Source organism: Canis lupus, chromosome 7, assembly GCF_048164855.1.
Source record: "Canis lupus baileyi chromosome 7, mCanLup2.hap1, whole genome shotgun sequence".
In the NCBI taxonomy this organism is placed as follows: Eukaryota; Metazoa; Chordata; class Mammalia; order Carnivora; family Canidae; genus Canis; species Canis lupus.
This window is the reverse complement of record NC_132844.1, coordinates 71,099,691-71,119,211: the sequence shown is the minus strand read 5'-3', so window position 1 is coordinate 71,119,211 and position 19,521 is coordinate 71,099,691. Positions and strand designations below refer to the sequence as shown.

At 54.7% G+C, this 19,521-nt stretch overlaps 1 protein-coding gene across 10 annotated transcripts in view; it reads right to left on the bottom strand.

Moving 5' to 3' along the window:
* The window catches only part of TNXB (tenascin XB), a 56,622-nt gene that overhangs the window by 15,648 nt on the left and 21,453 nt on the right, over positions 1 to 19,521 (bottom strand). For 7 of the 10 annotated variants that reach the window (XM_072833609.1, XM_072833613.1, XM_072833614.1 and 4 more), the window contains 14 exons: positions 17,928 to 18,218; positions 17,258 to 17,563; positions 15,359 to 15,718; positions 12,164 to 12,466; positions 10,679 to 10,978; positions 9,157 to 9,444; positions 8,606 to 8,914; positions 7,776 to 8,084; positions 7,341 to 7,643; positions 6,601 to 6,951; positions 4,365 to 4,682; positions 3,625 to 3,975; positions 1,905 to 2,201; positions 202 to 531 (listed from right to left, as the gene is read on the bottom strand). In XM_072833609.1, coding sequence (XP_072689710.1) covers positions 202 to 531; positions 1,905 to 2,201; positions 3,625 to 3,975; positions 4,365 to 4,682; positions 6,601 to 6,951; positions 7,341 to 7,643; positions 7,776 to 8,084; positions 8,606 to 8,914; positions 9,157 to 9,444; positions 10,679 to 10,978; positions 12,164 to 12,466; positions 15,359 to 15,718; positions 17,258 to 17,563; positions 17,928 to 18,218 — 4,416 coding nt within the window. The remainder of the gene's footprint in view (positions 1 to 201; positions 532 to 1,904; positions 2,202 to 3,624; positions 3,976 to 4,364; positions 4,683 to 6,600; positions 6,952 to 7,340; positions 7,644 to 7,775; positions 8,085 to 8,605; positions 8,915 to 9,156; positions 9,445 to 10,678; positions 10,979 to 12,163; positions 12,467 to 15,358; positions 15,719 to 17,257; positions 17,564 to 17,927; positions 18,219 to 19,521) is intronic. The other 3 variants (XM_072833611.1, XM_072833612.1, XM_072833619.1) reach the window with 3 other exon arrangements.

Sequence of the window (19,521 nt, the reverse complement as noted above, 5' to 3'; positions counted from 1 at the left end):
GCCATGGGGAAGCCTGTCCAGCCACCAGCACAGCTCACGGAGGCCCGCCCTTCTCTGCATGGGAGGACCCCCTCGGTCCTCAGGGAGCCCCAGCAGGGGAGCACCTTGAGCAGAAGGGCCTCCTGCACCCCACTCACCCATTACCTGAGAGAGGGGGGTCCTGCCACTGGCCCAACCCTGAGGCTTCCACTGGCTACTCACCTGTCACCCCAATGGCAGAGATGGGGCCCATGCGCTGGCCACCGTGGAAGCCATACAGGTTCATCTTGTACTTGTGGTCTGGCTCCAGGCCTGAGATGGTGACCCCGTCTTCATGCCCTGGCACCCTCACCGCCTTGGGCTGCCCATCCCCATTCTTGTACTGGACCAGGAAGTGGTCAAACTGGCCCTCGGGGATGGTCCAGGACAGGTGCAGGGAGTTGGGGGTAGCTTTGGTCACTGCCAGCTCCCCCAGGTGTGGCTTGATGGGAGGCTTGGGAGTCGTGGTGCGTGGATCTGTGGGGGCTGGTATTTCATGGTCCTTTCCTGGGGCTGGATGAGGATACAAAGAGAATTTTTGGATGTGCTTCATGGGCCTCCATCTAATAAAAGATGTTTAGATGTCTCCCAGACACACCAAGGCCCTCCAGCCTGGATGCCAGCTTCCCAGGGTTAAGACGTCATTTCCCTGGTTTGAATGTTCAGTTACCAAAGAACGGACCACACTCTTGTGGTGCCATCATGATGGGAGGCCGGGACTGCCATGATGCTCAATACATGCATTCATGCACTGAGCCCTTGGGAGCCACAGAGCAAATCTGCATAGAGAGACAGAGCTAAGGGTTTCTAACACCACCAAGCATACCAGGCAAGTCACATCAGGAGGTACATCTATTCAGGTTTGGATAGTCTACTTTGTGAATATTTTCCTTTAATACCTCCTTGTGTTTAGAAGGCTTCTGAGCATTTTTTTAGAGACAAATTTAGCTTTCACAGTTGAGGCCAAAGAGATGAGACACAGGAGATCAACTCTGCACCTGGGTGGTTTGGGGCTTATATTTGCTCTCTCCGTAATTTATGGCATGGATGACTTCTCACACCCAGGTCTCTTTCAGCTTTTCTGTTCTGCTTAGGGTTTCATTCTTCCTTCATAGCTGAATTATGAAATCATTTTGTTTCCTATCTGCTCTGTTTGGGAAGCAGGTCTTAAGCATCAGGGGGTAATAGCTCCAAAAGAACTTAACAAAAGCAATGAACAGCCCTGTTAGCATGTAATGAATGAAGGGAAGGTGCCTTAGGAAGTTGCAGATACAACGAATACTAACTGTTGAAGTAACAGCATCCATGGTAGCAGGATTCAGTGTTCATTTAGCATAAATAAGGATCAGTTTGGGAGTTGAAGAACACATATGATTTTACCCATTGAAATCAATAATTATGAGAATTCATCCTAAGAGTTCAGAAATTAATTTTCTTCCTCTTCCTTCTTTACAGATGAAGAAAGGGACGCACAGAGAGGTTGAGTAACTCTCCTGGGGTCATACAGCTCAAATGGGCTGAGGCTAGGGTTAACCCCAGGTCTGTCTGAGTCTCTTACTTCTCTGGTTCCCTGCCTCTTCAAGGACCAAAAAGCCTGTGTGTGTGGTCACCTGACTGGCTAGAACATGTGGCTCTTGGTCTTGGGGTTGTGAGTTCCAGGCCCATGTTGGGAATAGAGATTTAAAAAAAAAAAGAAAGAAAGAAAAAGAAAGCCTGTGTGTAAAAGGTAAGATGGCTGGGGCAACACTGAAGGCTTGGGATAGACATAAGCAGAACTGTTCTCAGGAACTCGGGAGGCTCAGTCTCAGGGACAGTGGGGCAAAAACACCTGAATACTGACATGAAAGAGAAACTGAGTCCAGCTGGAGCAGGGACTGCATACTCACCAGTTAAACCAACAGCTGAGACAGGGCCCACACGCTGGCCACCGTGGAAGCCATACAGGTTCATCTTATACTTGTGGCCTGGCTCCAGGCCTGAGATGGTGACTCTGTCCTCATGCCCTGGCACCCTCACTGCCTTGGAATGCCCATCCCCATTCTTATACTGGATCAGGAAGTGGTCAAACTGGCCCTTGGGGACAGTCCAGGACAGGTGCAGGGAGTCAGGGGTGGTGTCCATCACGGTCAGCTCTCCCAGGTGTGGCTTCAGAAGGGTGCTGGTAAGGGGCTCCCCTTCAGGGTCTGGGGATAGATGCAAACAGAACTTTTCCTGTTGCTGGAAGAAGTAGTTGAGGCCTTGGCTCTCCTGGATTCAGACCAGAAGGTGGGCCAGCTCTGTAGACCTAACTTATGATCCATTTCTGCTTATCATCGTTTTTTTGTGGCCTCCTCAGGTCTGTCAAACTTACCAGGCAGCCTCCTGCCTCAGGGCCTTTGCACTGATTATTCCCTTTGCATGAATGTTTGACCCTGGATGCCTGCATGGCTCATGCCCACACTTCTTTAAGTTCATTGTTCAAATGTCATCTCTTCAGGGCCAATCTTGACCACCCTATTTAAAATTCATTTTCTCCCAACTTAAATGTATTCTCCTTTTTTTGGACCTGACCCCAGCAACAGATTGCAAAACAACACTTAAGAGACAATCAGGAAACTAACATTACCTACATACTTAATGATACTAATGAATGATTGTTCTTTTTTTAAAACACAAAAAAAACCAAAAAACTCGATCCTGGGTTTCCAGGATCAGACCCTGGGCTGGAGGCAGGTGCTAAACCGCTGAGCCACCCAAGGATCCCTGATTGTTCATTTTTAAAGGCAAAATAGGGCAGCCTGGGGGGCTCATGGGTTTAGCACCACCTTCAGCCCAGGGTGTGATCCTGGAGACCGGGGATTGAGTCCTACATTGGGCCCCCTGCATGGAGCCTGCTTCTTCTGCCTGTGTCTGTGCCTCTCTCTCTCTCTCTCTCTCTCTGTGTCTCTCATAAATAAATAAATAAAATCTTTTAAAAACGGAATGCCTCGGTGGCTCAGCAGTTGAGCATCTGCCTTGGGCCCAGATTTTTAGACTAAAAGTCATTACGCTGTATGCTTAAAGCAGGTGAACTTTGAGGCATGTAAATTATATCTCAGGAAAGCTGTGAATGAAGAATACATTCCAGTGGGGGGAAGGCAAGGGGTGGGCGGGGTGCAGAGGAGCCAGACTGGCCAGGAGTTAATACTAGGCTGCAACAGGGCAATGGACACACGGGAGCTCCTTATGCTCTTCTTTCTCTTTGTGTGTATCCAATCTTACATATTGGGTATTTGTTGAGCGGATGAATTAATATTTCATGGCATTTCCCAACCACGCATACACACACACACACACACACACACACACACAAGATCTTTCCAGGTTCCCAGGCAAAACAGAAAGCCACACATGGGTCAGTGGATCACTGCCTCGAAGGCTTCCACCCCACATGCCTCTCAGGCACATGCCTGGCACGTCCCTGGCCTTCGGCTTCCACCCCACATCACACCTGTCCTGACATGTTACTGGGTGGAGGGCAGGTTAGGTGAGGCTTTAGGTTCCTGGATTTCCAGTGGAGGACACTCTGGAGGCTCCACCAATGAGACTTTACCCAGCCCAACCCTGAAGGTCCCCGCCGTCACTCACCGGTCAGGCCCACGGTGGACACGGGGCCCACGCGCCGCCCCCTGTCCAGGCCATACAGGTGCATCTTGTACTTGCGTCCCGGCTCCAGACCCCCAACAGTCACCTCACTCTCGTCGCCCGGGACACGTACCACCTGGGGCCGCCCATCCCTGTCCTTGTACTGGACAGTGAAGGAGTCAAAGTGGCCCTGGGGGACGGTCCAGGAGAGGCTCAGGGAGTCTGGGGAGGATCCCGTCACAGTCAGCTCCCCCAGGAGGGGCTCCTTGGGGGGCTCTGGGGCCTCTGTGCTGGGTTCTGTGGGGCTGGGGGTCTCTTTCACCTCGGTGGGGGTTGGCGTCTCTTCTTCTGCAGCTGAGAAAGAGACACATGGAGAGGGTGAGGCAGGGTCCCCGGGAGACATCCTCAGGTCTTAGGAGAAGGATGGAGAAGCTGTGACCGGGTCTGGGGGCTCCTGATTCAGTTCAGTGAAGCCCATTCTCGGGGCTGGGTGGGCTTGCTCAGCCCACATCTCACAAACATGCTGGGAGCCTCCAGGGTCAGCCATGGGGAAGCCTGTCCAGCCACCAGCACAGCTCACGGAGGCCCGCCCTTCTCTGCATTGGAGGACCCCCTCGGTCCTCAGGGAGCCCCAGCAGGGGAGCACCTTGAGCAGAAGGGCCTCCTGCACCCCACTCACCCATTACCTGAGAGAGGGGGGTCCTGCCACTGGCCCAACCCTGAGGCTTCCACTGGCTACTCACCTGTCACCCCAATGGCAGAGATGGGGCCCATGCGCTGGCCACCGTGGAAGCCATACAGGTTCATCTTGTACTTGTGGTCTGGCTCCAGGCCTGAGATGGTGACCCCGTCTTCATGCCCTGGCACCCTCACCGCCTTGGGCTGCCCATCCCCATTCTTGTACTGGACCAGGAAGTGGTCAAACTGGCCCTCGGGGATGGTCCAGGACAGGTGCAGGGAGTTGGGGGTGGCTTTGGTCACTGCCAGCTCCCCCAGGTGTGGCTTGATGGGAGGCTCAGAGGACATGGTGGATGGGGCTTGGGTGGTCACAGCTTCATATTCTGGAGGGGACAGAGACATACAGAGACAGATGAGGATGTGCAGGTCAGCCTCTAAGTAGGTGTCTAGAAAAATAAGATCATAAGGAGCAGAGCATTGCCACCCACGGCGGCTCTAACTCATCCACTCTTCCCTTAATGTCCCAGGTTCCTGTGTTGGCCTTCTGGGCGCATATCCTCATCTTGCCCTGCCCTCCCCTGCCCTTCCCCTGCCCACTGCTCTCTTCAGTACCCACCTCCCCTGCATCCTGGGCCCTAGACCTCCCTTCCCTGGGGTCTCCTTGGCATCTCACTCCCTTTGGCTCATGTGTTTGCTCAGACCCCAAACACCTCACCTTTCCCCAGCCAGGACGCTGGAGGCTTCCTGGCTCTGTCTGCGTCCCCAGCTGCCATCAGACTCAGAGTGTCCAACCCACTCCTAAGTGCCTCCTGAGCTCCCCATACCTGTAGCCCCACCAGCCTGCCTTGGGGCCAATCCCAGTGCTGTCGCCTGCCACCTGGGTCACCACCTCCCCCCTGGGCTCCCTGCCTCCCTGTTCTCCTTGTGCCCACCCGTTCCTCACAGGGGGCCAGGATGAGCCCTTCAGTGCACAAGGGACGGCACTGGGCTCAGCTTAACATTGCAACAACCGTCTCCATCCCCAGGAGGAGTCCCTGCCTTCTGAACTGCTCCTACTGCTCTACCCCTGTCTCAGGACTCTTTCCCCCACTCAGAGGATCTCACACAAAATCCTCCCAGTCCCTCTCAGGGGCCACCATGATCCTAGTTTCCAGGCCTTGGCACCAGCTGTGACGTGGATCTGACTCTAACGCTGTCACCAAGCTAACACCTTCCCACCTTGGGTCCCAGCTGTCCTGTGGGTACCTGGCAGGCTGGCTCAAGCGTGCTGCCCGGTCCTGGCCCGGCCCCAGGACCTCCGGACACACACACACACACACACACACACACACACACACACACACCTCTTTGCCTGATGGCTGGTTCGCAGCCTGACTCCCCATGCCCGGGAGCCCTAGTATAATTAGAACTTTCTCTCTGCCATGATCAGGTTCACTCCAGTGAACTCCAGTCATGACCTTGAGATCATGACCTGAGCCGAAATCCAGAGCCGGAAGCTTAACCCACTGAGCCACCCGGACTCCTCTTAAATAGTCTTTTTTAAAAAGAGTAACACACTAAACATGAAGCCACGAGGTACGGGATGAAGTATAGAGCATCTGGGTTGAGTTTACCAATACAGCAATAATATATCCATACAACGGAATGCTCTTTGGGCGTAAAGGAAATTAGATAGGGGTGGGACAACCCTGTAAATAGACTAAAAATCATTACGCTGTATACTTAAAGCAGGTGAACTTTGAGGCATGTAAATTATATCTCAGGAAAGCTGTGAATGAAGAATACATTCCAGTGGGGGGAGGCAAGGGGTGGGCGGGGTGCAGAGGAGCCAGACTGGCCAGGAGTTAATACTAGGCTGCAACAGGGCAATGGACACACGGGAGCTCCTTATGCTCTTCTTTCTCTTTGTGTGTATCCAATCTTACATATTGGGTATTTGTTGAGCGGATGAATTAATATTTCATGGCATTTCCCAACCACGCATACACACACACACACACACACACACACACACACACACACAAAGATCTTTCCAGGGTTCCCAGGCAAAACAGAAAGCCACACATGGGTCAGTGGATCACTGCCTCGAAGGCTTCCACCCCACATACCTCTCGGGCACATGCCTGGCACGTCCCTGGCCTTCGGCTTCCACCCCACATCACACCTGTCCTGACATGTTACTGGGTGGAGGGCAGGTTAGGTGAGGCTTTAGGTTCCTGGATTTCCAGTGGAGGACACTCTGGAGGCTCCACCAATGAGACTTTACCCAGCCCAACCCTGAAGGTCCCCGCCGTCACTCACCGGTCAGGCCCACGGTGGACACGGGGCCCACGCGCCGCCCCCTGTCCAGGCCATACAGGTGCATCTTGTACTTGCGTCCCGGCTCCAGACCCCCAACAGTCACCTCACTCTCGTCGCCCGGGACACGCACCACCTGGGGCCGCCCATCCCTGTCCTTGTACTGGACAGTGAAGGAGTCAAAGTGGCCCTGGGGGACGGTCCAGGAGAGGCTCAGGGAGTCTGGGGAGGATCCCGTCACCGTCAGCTCCCCCAGGAGGGGCTCCTTGGGGGGCTCTGGGGCCTCTGTGCTGGGTTCTGTGGGGCTGGGGGTCTCCTCCACCTCGGTGGGGGTTGGCGTCTCTTCTTCTGCAGCTGAGAAAGAGACACATGGAGAGGGTGAGGCAGGGTCCCCGGGAGACATCCTCAGGTCTTAGGAGAAGGATGGAGAAGCTGTGACCGGGTCTGGGGGCTCCCGATTCAGTTCAGTGAAGCCCATCCTCGGGGCTGGGTGGGCTTGCTCAGCCCACATCTCACAAACATGCTGGGAGCCTCCAGGGTCAGCCATGGGGAAGCCTGTCCAGCCACCAGCACAGCTCACGGAGGCCCGCCCTTCTCTGCATTGGAGGACCCCCTCGGTCCTCAGGGAGCCCCAGCAGGGGAGCACCTTGAGCAGAAGGGCCTCCTGCACCCCACTCACCCATTACCTGAGAGAGGGGGGTCCTGCCACTGGCCCAACCCTGAGGCTTCCACTGGCTACTCACCTGTCACCCCAATGGCAGAGATGGGGCCCATGCGCTGGCCACCGTGGAAGCCATACAGGTTCATCTTGTACTTGTGGTCTGGCTCCAGGCCTGAGATGGTGACCCCGTCTTCATGCCCTGGCACCCTCACCGCCTTGGGCTGCCCATCCCCATTCTTGTACTGGACCAGGAAGTGGCCAAACTGGCCCTCGGGGATGGTCCAGGACAGGTGCAGGGAGTTGGGGGTGGCTTTGGTCACTGCCAGCTCCCCCAGGTGTGGCTTGATGGGAGGCTCTGAAGGTTCTTCCTCCTCTTCCCTTGCGACTGAACACAGACAGGAGAGAGAGAGAGTAGGACGTGAGAGAAAGAGGCCAGGCGAACATGGGGACTTTGCTCTCCTCCAGGCTCTACAGCCATTTGGCAGGAAGCAGATAGAGTGAAGTTCTCCTCACTCACCTGTCAGGGCTTCGATGTGGGCAGGACCCACTCGCTGCTGGCCATGGAAACCATACAGGTTCACTAGGTATCTGTGGTCAGATTCCAGGCCAGAGAGGATGATGTCATTCCGGTCACCATCTAACCTGACTACTTGGAGTTGCCTATCTTCATCTGTGTACTCGACTTCAAAGGAGTCAAATTCGCCCTCCATCACAGTCCAGGAGAGATGCAACGTGTCTGGGGTGGCTTCCTCCACAGTCACCTCCCCTAAGCGAGGCTCAGGCCTTTGAGGACTTAGGGCCTCGGCTTTCATAGGTTCTCTGGGCACTGTACAGAGAGACAGGTAGGTATGGGTGACTGGGCTGCTGCTACAAGACTCTCCAAGGAGAGGGAAGGAGGGGAGTAGGTGAAGGCTAGAGGTCAGTAATAAAAATGACCAACTATGGAACAGGGGGATGAATTCCCAAAGCATTATGTTAGAAACCCAGTGCAGAGTGCTTATTGTATGATTCTGTTAAGTGAGAGGCTTACAAAGGCAAAACCATAAGGAGAGAAAGCAGTTAGTGGCTGACAGAGGCTGGGATTTGGGGAACTGATTGCAAAGGGGCAAATGGGTTCTGGGGTCGCTGGAAATGTTTTATATTTCAACTGTGGTAATGGTTTCATGACTTATACATCTACCAAAACTCACTGTTCACATAAAATTTTATGTGAATTATGCCTCAATAAGGCTATCCCTTCCCCTAAAAGAAGGGAAATAGGAAGCTCAGAAATCCCCTGGCTCGGTCAGACCAGGAAAGCTGACACCAGGAGGAGGGACGGCGCATTCTGGTCACAGCCTCACTCACCAGTCAAGGCGATGGTAGAGATGGGACCCACACGTTTCCCTTGGTGTAGCCCGTAGAGAAGCAGCTTATACCTGCGGGCCGGATCCAGGCCCGAGATGCTAACCTCCCTGAGGCTGCCCTCCACAGGCACCACCTGGGGCTGCCCATCCTTGTCCTTGTACTGGACCACAAAGGAGTCAAAGTGGCCCTCAGGGACTGTCCATGCGAGGCTCACAGAGTCTGCTGTCATGCTGGTCACCTGTAGCTCCTTCCCAAGATGGGGCTTTGGGGGATGCTTTGTTCTAGCATCATCCACATCACTCCAGGGCTCTGAGATAGAGACAGAGACGAAGCGGCTAAGCTGTTTCTGGTAGCTTGGGTGACCTGAAAGGGCAAGACTGAGAGGTCTGGGGACAGGGCTTTGCCATGGCTGAGTCCTACAGGGCTAGTACTATGTGAGGAGAGTAACTACTGCGATGGCAGCCATCTCCCTCCCTGGCCTGGCTGTGTGCTGCCACCTTCCCCAGGGGAGCCCCAGGAGCAGAGACTGGCCCTGACAGAGACACCCTCACCTGTGGTGCCCTCGGCAGTGAGGGGGCTATGGCGGCTCTTGCCCAGGAGCCCATAAAGGAGGAATCTGTACTTGCGGCCAGCATCCAGAGGGGTAATTGTGACCGAGCGCTTGTGGCCCTCCACGGGAACCACCCGGGGCCCATCCCTGTCCTTGAACTGGACCACAAAGGAGTCAAAGTGGCCCTCAGGGACTGTCCAGGAGAGGCGCAGCGAGTCCAGGGTGGGATCTGTCACCCACAGCTCCCCGAGCCGGGGTGTGGCCCCGAGGCTGGCGTCACCTTGGGAAGCTGACAGAGAGAAAAGATTCTTGTGTTTATTTTTTTTCCAGAATGACTCTTTGACTGCTTCCCACTAGAGTTGGAAAAACCCAGGGCTGTCCAAATGATCAGCGCTTCCCCAAAATATTTCCATCATCCTCCCATCTCTGTCACCATCCCCAGCCAGCCCATGCCTCCCTCCACTTGGCCAATGTGACATCTCTGGGGGAAAAAAAAGAACCCCTAGCTTCCTGCTTATCTTATTCCTCCTGCTGTCCAGGCTCTTTTCCTAGCAGGGTGCAGCTTGGATTACTTCTTTCCTTTTACCAAGGAGCCTACCCTTTATGATCTGACTGACCCTTGGGGACATCAGAAGGGGCACAGGATCCCTGATGAGTGTAGACAGCAGATGGGAAAGCAGGGTATTGTGACGGAGGTGGCCCTCATGGGACCTGGTGGAGAAGTGGGGGCTGCCTACTTGGTGGGGGGAAGAGCGGGAGTTCACATGGAGAAAGGATCTGGTGTCTGCCCTAAAGCCATCCTGAGGCCTGGGAAGGAGCTGGCCTGCTGCCTTCTTGGCCAGGGAGGATGCTGACAGCATTGTTATTGCTAGAGTTTTCTGGCATCAGGGAACCCCCAGGGGCGGGGGAAGGCCTGGACTGAAACCCAGAAAAGGGGCACAGCTGCGCTGGGCCCGATGGGGCCTGGCTGGGCAGTCAGCCCTGGGCTCCTCTGCTTCCCAGTTTCCGAGCCTCCGGGAAGAGGGCACAGGAAGAACAGGGCCCTCTAGGGGAAGCAGACAGGGGACCTGACAGGCCTGAGACGGTAGAATGAGAAGGTGGTGACCCAAAACTCCCAGGAGGTGAGGGCTGCGTAAGGCTGAGGGCTGCAAGGCCCAGGCAGATGGAAAGGGCCCCTGGCTCCCTGTACTCCCACACCCCCAGTCTCCCATGTCCCACCTTCCAGGAAGGGTCCTAAAGAGGCTTCCCCCATTCAACAGGAGTGGAAATGAGAAGAGAGAAAAAGTCAGTGGGGGAAGCAGACCCAGGGACTGGCCCCATCTTTCACTGGCCTTGAATTGGGGCAGGCAGTGTGGCTTTCCAAACGAAACAGAAGAGATGGACAAAGGGAAGCCTTTGTCCTGGGGACAAAGGAAGGGGAAGCCTGGGAAAGGGATGCCTGGCAGGGAAGCCTGGCAGAAAGAAAAAGATCAGGCGGTGTGAAGAAAGGTGGGAAGGCTGCTGGGGGCCCAGGCGGGTCTCACCTGTCTTTGCCTCCACAGAGACTGGACTGCGTCTCTTCCCATTCTGAAGCCCGTAGAGCAGGAATCTGTACTTCCTGCTGGGTTCCAGGCCAGGGACGGTGACCTCACGCTGGTCTGCGGCCACAGGCACCCCCCGGGGCTGTCCATCTCTGTCCTTGTACTGGACCACGAAGGAGTCGAATTCACCCTCGGGGACTGTCCACGAGAGGCTAACAGAGTCCAGGGTCACGTCTGTCACTGTCAGCTCCCCCAGCTGTGGCTCTTGGAGGGACTCTGTGGCTGGGGCTGGTGGGAGGGGAGCTAGGATCCAGGAAAACAGAACATAGCTGAGATCTCGGGCAGAAGAATTCCCCCACCCCAAGGGCTCCTGGGCTCCCAAGGCCTCAAGGAGGCCTCGAACTAAGATGAGACACAGGCACATCTACTTTTTCTCTGACCTCTAACTGAAATGTAGCATTTCCTTCAATGATGAATAAAGGCAGCCAGTCACTGTGATGCCAGCAGTACTTGTGACATCAATGGATGTTTTCATGTCACCTTAGAATGACTGCAAAAACTTCAAAATACCATTTATACTCATCCTGCTTCTAAATATGGGGAGGTTATGCCACTAGCCTCATTATTTAACGGATAATGAAGAAGTTCCTGTATTACTAAATCATAAATTTGAATTAAAAATATTTTAGCAGGAGGCACCCAGGTGGCTCAGTCCATTAAGAGTCTGCCTTCAGCTAAGGTCATGATCTCAGCCACTCCTGGGATCGAGCGCCCTGAGTCGAGTTGGGCTCCCTGCTCAGTGGGGAGTCTGCTTCTCTCTCTCCCTCTGCCTGCCGCTCCCTCTGCTTGTGCTCTCTCTGTCTCTAGGTCAAATAAATAAAAACTCTAAAATCTCAAAAAAATAAAATATTTTGATAATTGAATATCAATATAATTGATTTCCTCTCTAACCCTATGCATTCATGTTGTAGATTTTAAAGCACTGCCCTGAGAGGAGTCCATGGGTTTCATCAGCCACCATGGCAGAAAAATAATGGAAACCTGTGCCCATGAAGCCAAGAGCAAGGGTCATTTCCAGCAGAAAGGCAGACTATAACCCCAGGGCACTGAGGGCCTCTGAGAAGAGACTCAAGGGATGCCTGTACTGTAAGCCCAAATGAAAAAGCACTTCAGGAGAAGTCCAAGTCACAGCAGGGTTTTGAGAGAAACGAAGAAAACAGCTGTGGACAGTCAGGGGAGACAGCGTCTGCCAGAGGATTTAGGTCAGCTGGAAGCAGGACATTCCTGCCTGGGGAGAGGGCAGTATGGAGGGGCACTGGAGGGTAGGGCAGGTTCTAGCCTGGGGAGAAGCCAAGGGGTCAGGGAACAGACAGTGCCTGTGACCTCAGTGAGGACCCATGGAGGCCACCCAGACAGGACCTGCGGGAGGGCTTGTGGGGTGGGGGGATTCTGGGTGACCCGAGAACTGCCTCACCCCTGCTCACTCACCAGTCACAGCTACCACAGAGAGGGGGCCCATGCGCTGCCCATCATGGAGCCCGTAGAAATTCATCTTGTATTTGTGTGCAGGGTGCAGGCCAGGGATGGTGACCTTGCGCTGGTCTGCGGCCACAGGCACCACCTGGGGCTGCCCGTCCCTGTCCTTGTACTGGACCACGAAGGAGTCAAATTGGCCCTCAGGGACTGTCCATTCGAGGCCCATGGAGCTGGGCATCACATCTGTCACTGTCAGCTCTCCCAGGCGTGGCTCCAGAGGGGGCTCTGTGGCTGGAGTCTCTTCCGGTTGTGGAGCTGAGACAGACGGTGGAAGGCCGTGAGGAAAAGCTCCTTTTTCCCTCATTAGTTATTACATCTGTTGTTTTTGTGGTGCCCATGAGGTGGCTCTGAGGTAAAACTACACTGATTGGCAACATCTGTCTGGCCACAACCCCTCCCTAAGTCCCTGTCAGGATCTGGGGCTGTGCTGGGGTTGAGGAGGGGCATCCATGGTCACTGAGACCCTGGGACGGCTGCTGACCCTCCAGCTGTGTGTCAGTGGCTCCAAGTCCCTCCCTCGGGCCCTGCAGACTCGTGTTTGCCTGGTGTTTTCCTCGGGTGCCTCCTGTGTCTCAAACTCATGAAGTCCACAACCAAGTTCCCCTAGGGACACCTCCCCACACCTACACTGTCACAGCCTCCCCACCTCAGTGAAGCCACCACTTCATTCTGGGCATCTCCCATGAGTCCCCTCCCAACCTACATCTTGCCTGGGAGTAAGTTCTGTCAGCAAGACCTTCAGAAGCTGAACCCCTCCTAACTCCACTCAACTGCCGCCATCTCCAAGCACCACTGGCTCTTACTGGATGACAAGGGTCTCCTAAACCCTCTCCCTCCACCACCCTCACCCCCCCTCCACCGTTAAGACATGAGTCAGAGCCTGTTCCTGCAATGACTTCCATCTCACTGGGGCAAAAGCCAAGTCCTTACATGGGGCTTTGATCATCTCTTACATATCATGCCCCAGCCATTCCAAACATTCCTGGCTTGTCTACAGATGGTCAGGGCCCCTTCCTCTGCCTGGGATATTCTTCCCAAAGTGCCTTCTCCTTTCCCTCCTTCAGGTCTTCCTTCAGAGAGGCCCTTTCCATTCTCCTTCCCACCATTCACTATCTCACCTGTTGGACTTTGCTTTTCTCCAGGTCTCATCACAGTCATATACAGTACCACAGAGAGATGTGTAGAGTTTGCTGTCTCTTTCCCTCTGCTAGAATGTGAGCTCCACAGGGAGGGGCTTTGCCTTGCTCGATGCTGTGTGCCCAGCACCCAGTGGGTGCTTCACAAATGTTTGTTAAATGAACGAGTGGTCTCGGCTGGGAAAGGCCGAGTTCAGGTCCTGGCGGGCACCACACCCCAGAATCAGCTGAGCCTGAGAGGTACTCCTCAATAATGACCAAAGCTGGAAGGTGGTCCCAAGAAATAAAACAGTGGAGGAGGTAGCTGGGTGGGTGGGCTCCCAATAGCCATTTGGCTTCTGTGGGAGGATAAAGACTAGGCTCTAGAGAGATAAAAACCTGTTTTAAAAATGCGCTGTTTTGGAGGCCTCTGAAAGACACAAATGAGTCTGAGTGGGGAGGGCAGGGACGGAGGGGGAGTAAGAGTGGCTAACACGTACAGAGCATCTACTAGGTACCAGGTAGCAGGCCTGATGGTGTTTCATGCCCCTTCTAGCTCTGATGACTCCTATAGCATCTACTTCCTGCTCACTTTTGCCCTCTCCGTACTTCTTCCCATGAAGGAGAATAACTGTCGCTCCGCCATCAAATAAGCCTCCTTGTTGTGCCTTGGCTTTACTGGAAAAGGTGGAATTATAACCACCCATGAGCACAGCTGTCCCCATGCAGCACTTGACACAATGTTTTTCTAATTTAGAAATGTTTCAAAAAAAAAAAAAAAAAGAAATGTTTCTAATAGGCCATATACACCTCTTCTGGCAATGGTACAGCATGTGCCACATGGTACCTCGGGCAGCTCAGCAAGTTCCAGCTACCCATCACCTTCCTGCTCTGATAATGAACATCATGCTTGATCACAAAGCCAAGAACCAAGAAAGCCATAAGCAGAACTCTGTCAAATTCCCAAACTTAATTTTCCTTTTACCGCACTGCCTTAGCCAGCTCAGTCAGTGCCCAACACAGTCTCTTCTTACCCAGGGACCAGGGACAGAGACTCACAGAGCCCAGTGTGGCTGCCTGGGACAGACAGCAGATGGAGGGTCACTTAAGAGAAACCTTAGCAGCATGTCTGGGCTGGGCACGAGCCTCTACCCTGCTACTTTAGGCCTGCAGGACAGTAACTGGGGTGGCTTTCCCTCTCCCTACTCTCAGTGCTAACTGAAGAACAAAAAGAAATTAGGAGTAGAAGGTTCTGGAAACTAAGCCAGCCAGGTCACTGTGAGGTTGGGCTGTGTGGAAATAGAGGAACCAGGTTCTGAAAACCTGTTTTTCTGCTTTTAAGTTTTTAATCTTTCCCCCTATAGTAAAAGTTGGTTTTGAAAAAATAAGTGTCATTGTTTCAGTGAGTGAAGGGAAAAGAGACACCCCTTCTGAGAGGCCTGCCTCTGTTCTGGCCCCTGGCGCTGGGGCTCTGGAGAGAAGATGCCTAGGTTGGGTCCTCTGTGGTGCCAGACGGCCCCATACCTGTGCCCAAGAGAAGGGATGGGACGGATGTCCCTCTTTCCTATAAGGTCACTGACTGGATGAGTGGCACAGAAAGTTTCCAGCTACAGTGATGAAGAAGCCATGCCTCATGCACATCTGTCAGCTAAAGGGGACAGAGCAGACCCCAGGCTAAGGGTAACTATAACCATCATTATGGCAATGCTGATAGCATGTGCACTCTGTACTCGACCCTTTCTTAGTGCTTTGTGTCTGTTAACTCATTAACTTATTCACTCTTTGCTACAGCTCTGTGGGGCAGCTGTTCCTATCCTCCTCCTACACATGAGGAAACAGAGACACAGAAAGGTTAAAAATCGCTTGAGGTCACAAAGCTGGTGATAGCCCACTCCCCAGTGAGCTGCTCTTCTGGGTCTTCCCCAAGCAGTGGGGGGCCTCAAGCGACCACCACAGCAAGGGAGAGCCATGGCCTGGGGAGGATAGGGGGCACTGGTGGGAGGAAAAGGAAATAGGCCCCACCCTCACTCACCGGTCAGGCCCACGGTGGACACGGGGCCCACGCGCCGCCCCCTGTCCAGGCCATACAGGTGCATCTTGTACTTGCGTCCCGGCTCCAGACCCCCAACGGTCACCTCACTCTCGTCGCCCGGGACACGCACCACCTGGGGCCGCCCGTCCCTGTCCTTGTACTGGACAGTGAAGGAGTCAAAGTGGCCCTGGGGGACGGTCCAGGAGAGGCTCAGGGAGTCTGGGGAGGATCCCGTCACTGTCAGCTCCCCCAGGAGGGGCTTCTCGGGGGGCTCTGGGGCCTCCGTGCTGGGTTCTGTAGGTGTGGGGGTCTCCTCCACCTCGGTGGCACTAGGAGTCTCCTCTACAATGTCCTGAGGGGCTGAGAGAAGAGATGGGGGATATGGGCTTACAGCATGACTTGCTTTGTTGGTCATTCAGCAAATAAAGTCCTCAAGCTACAGGCTTTGGGGTTTGGGTAGCTTTTGCATTAGCCATTCAGTAGCTCATTGGAGAGAGTGGAGACAGACCCCTGACCCGTCAGGTACTGCTGGTAGAATGGTGCTGGCGGGTTCTGTCGGGGTGGGAGTCTCCTCTCATGTCTGAGAAAGGAGCTGAGATGGGAAGAGAGGAATCTCTGAGGAATTTCCTAGCGTGTCCATGGACAGTGCTGAGCTCTGGGGATTGAAGGACATTAAGGCCTCTTCCCATCTGCCTTCCTCCCTTTCAGCTCCAGCACCTCCCCAGGGATTTCCAGTGGCCCCCACCCCACCTACCAGGACACCAGACAGAAGGTGCCCTGGCTGAGGCTTCCCTGGGCAACCCTGTGCCTCCTTTCAGATAAGAGCGGGAGAGAGATTTGAGGGTGGAGGGCTCGGGAGGGCCATGCCCTTCCTTGGCTGAGTCTAGAATCACCGCCCCGAGGGCACCTACCCACTTTCTGACAAGTAGGTCTTTGCTGAGGCTCCTTGGAGAAGGGAGACTGGCTTCTGTGACCCACTCCCTGGTCCTTAGAGTACTACTCATGAGACAGGAGACTGAGGAAGGAGCAGGCAAGGATAGGCAAGGCAGGGAGATAAGGAGAAGAAAAGGAAACTGGGAAGGAAGAGAGCTAGGGATGAGGAGCAGGTCACTCTTGAATAGCAGTTTGGTGTGCGGGGTACTGCTCTAAGCACGTAGGTTTGTACACTGACTGTTCATTATCCTCACTGGACAGATGAGGAAGCCGAGATACAGAGAGGTTCATAATTCACACAAGGTCCCACAGGCAGTACATTGTAGAGCTAGGATTAAAGTCTAGGCACTTGGATCCAGAGTCTGTGCTCCAACCACAAGGCTACACAACCACAGAAATGGTGCTGACCAGGGAGAGGGTGGACAGGTGGAGAAGTGCAGAGTGGTGGGGGAATGAAAGGAAGGCCTTTGCCCCATTCCCAGTTGCTTGGGAGTCAGGGATGTGGGGTCTGGAATGAGGCCTTTTCATGCCAGAAAGAAGCTGGGGAAATGAGGGACTCTTGTGCCTTGGAGCTGTGAGCTCTGAGCAGAGCAGCAGTGGTGGGAGGGTGCGAGCAGTTGCCAATGGGAGCTCAGAAATGACAGCAGCTCCAGCCAGGCCAGCGTAGGGGAAGGAACACAGTGGCTGAGGATATCTGTGGGCAGGGCAGCCTGGGGTGGAGGTGTTCCAGGTGTTCAGAGTGGGGAAAATGAGACCTGTTTTTGGAGATGGAGAAACAGGGCCCAGAAAAAGGTCAGGGGCTGGTGGCTGGATGAGAAGTCCTGGGATGTGGGGAAGTAGAGGGTAGAGGCTTGGCAGACATGCAGCCCGGAAAGAGAAGGCAGAGGGAGGTACAAAGGAGCCCCGGACCAGGTCCTGCTCAGAAGACAGGGCTGGTGGAGGGAGGCCTGAGCAACCCTGACTTACCTGTGGTGGCCACCACAGACACAGGCCCCACACGCTGCCTGCCATGAAGCCCATAGAGGTTCATCTTATACTTCCGGTGGGACTCCAAGCCAGGGATGGTGACCTCATTCTCATCCCCCCTGACAGGCACTGCCTGGGGCTGCCCCTGTGCATCCTTGTACTGGACCACAAAGGAGTCGAAGGAGCCCTGGGTCACTGTCCAGGACAGGCGCAGGGAGTCTGGGGTTGAATCAGTCACCGTCAGCTCCCCCAGCAGGGGCTGCTCTGGGGACTCTGGGTAGAGGGATTCCTCTCTCTTCTCCGATGCTGTAAATAAGAGGATCCAGTGAGGGCTGCACTGGCAGCCCCAGATTGGGGCTTGGGGTTTGGATGGGCTGCCATATCTGAGTGGGGAGGGAGTCACTATTCAGTCAGCATCCATTAGGAGTGCTGAACTCCTGGGAAGTCTGGCACAGTCAGGGTATGACACATCCTCTGGGCCTTGGGGAGCAGCTGAATGGGATGGAAGGGACCCAGCAGTACGGGGGAGGCTGGCTTCCCTCAGCCTGGGAGTGGGGCCAGGTATCCAAGTCAGCCATCACACTGGGAAGCCCCAGCTGGTTCCTAGCTGAGGGCAAGTGTGGGGAAGACTGGGAGGGGTCACAGGGAGACTTAGGTAGTTGCCACTTACTAGTGGTGCCATCAGCTGTGAGGGGGCCATGCTGCTTCTTGTTGGCAATCCCAAACAGAGTGAATCTGTACTTGTGGTTAGGGTCCAGGGAGGAGACGATGACTGAGCGCTCAGGCCCCTCCACGGGCATCACCTGGGGCTGTCCATCCCCGTCCCTGTATTGTACTACAAAGGAGTCAAACTGGCCCTCGGGGACAGTCCAGGAGAGGTGCAGGGAGTCTGGTGTAGGATCTGTCACCCACAGCTTTCCGAGGCGGGGTGGAGTTGCTGGGCTGGGATCACTCAGCGGCACTGGGAAGAGGGGTGGGAAGAGAGGAGGACACAGGTCAAAGGAAGGGGGGGACTCTGTCTCCCACATATGGATGTTGGGTGAGGTGGTACAGGCTGTTCACTGCACAAAGGTACATGGCTGAGGGAGCACGGAGGGACTGAAATCCAGCCAGCCTCTGCTTGCCAAGCTGTGCGCCCTGGCGTAGAGCTGTGCTCACCTAAAGGAAGGGTGCCAAGTTCTAGATGGCACAGAAGCACTGTATGGACTGGTGTGGCCCTAACTATCTGCAGCGTAGTGGACGGCTTCAGAGAGAAGGGAGCCCGGCCATCCCTTTCTGTGCCTCTACAGCCAAGGAAGTCTTCCAGGACAATCTCTACTGCTTCCAGGCTTAACTACCAGTTGGTTTTTCCTCAAGAGAGGGAAGCACCATCTTTGGAGTACTTGAATGCGGGAGAGCCTCCCACCTCCTTCTCTCCCACCCTGCACCACCAACCCTTCCCTCCCTGCCACTGTGCCCTCAGCCTTTGCGGGAGCAACTCTCCTTGGCTGCTAGCTCCCTCCAGCCTCCACCTCCCTGCTTGCTCTCTAGTCCTAGTCCAGCTTCCAGAAAGAGCCGTCTACACTGGTTGTAGCCATGTCCTCACCTCTATCTCCCTCTTAATCCAGCTCCACCCTCCACTGGCAGCTCTCACCAGAGTCAGTGGTGACCTGGTCATTGCTAAGTCCTGTGGACACTCTACAGCCCTGAATCACTCTTATGGAATCTGATATGTCTAACCGCGCCCTTCATTTTGGCATCCAGGACACCACTGTCCCTGGCTGTGCCCCCGTCTGCCAGTCACTCCCTTGGGCTACTCTGCATGCTCCTCTTCCTCTGCCCGTGCTCTGAGTGTTGGCCACCATCTCTTCTCCACCAACACCCTCACCCTGGCTCCTGTCCCCCCATGCCCCCTTTCAGGCCTTCTCTCTGCTCTCCAGACCTGTGAGGGCAGCAGTGACAACCCCGTGGCCCTGCCACTTCTGCTCAAGTGCCCTGTCCTTCTCTGTGCCTTGACTCTCCTCATCTATAAACAGGCATGCCTCGCGGGGCCGCTGTAGGCAGTAAGTGTGTTGATACACTTAGAACATCTTGTTAACCTATGCTCCGAAGAGGTTTATCTAAGTGTCCCATGCTGTGCTGTTCATCTCCTCCACTGTTCCTCGCCTCAGGGAACAGGACTGTCTGCTCTAGAAACATGGGACTGCCTGGGCCTCCTCATTGTCCTCCACCTCCCTCATCCAGCCTCACTGCCACCATCCTAGGTGGGCCAGTATCATTTCTTG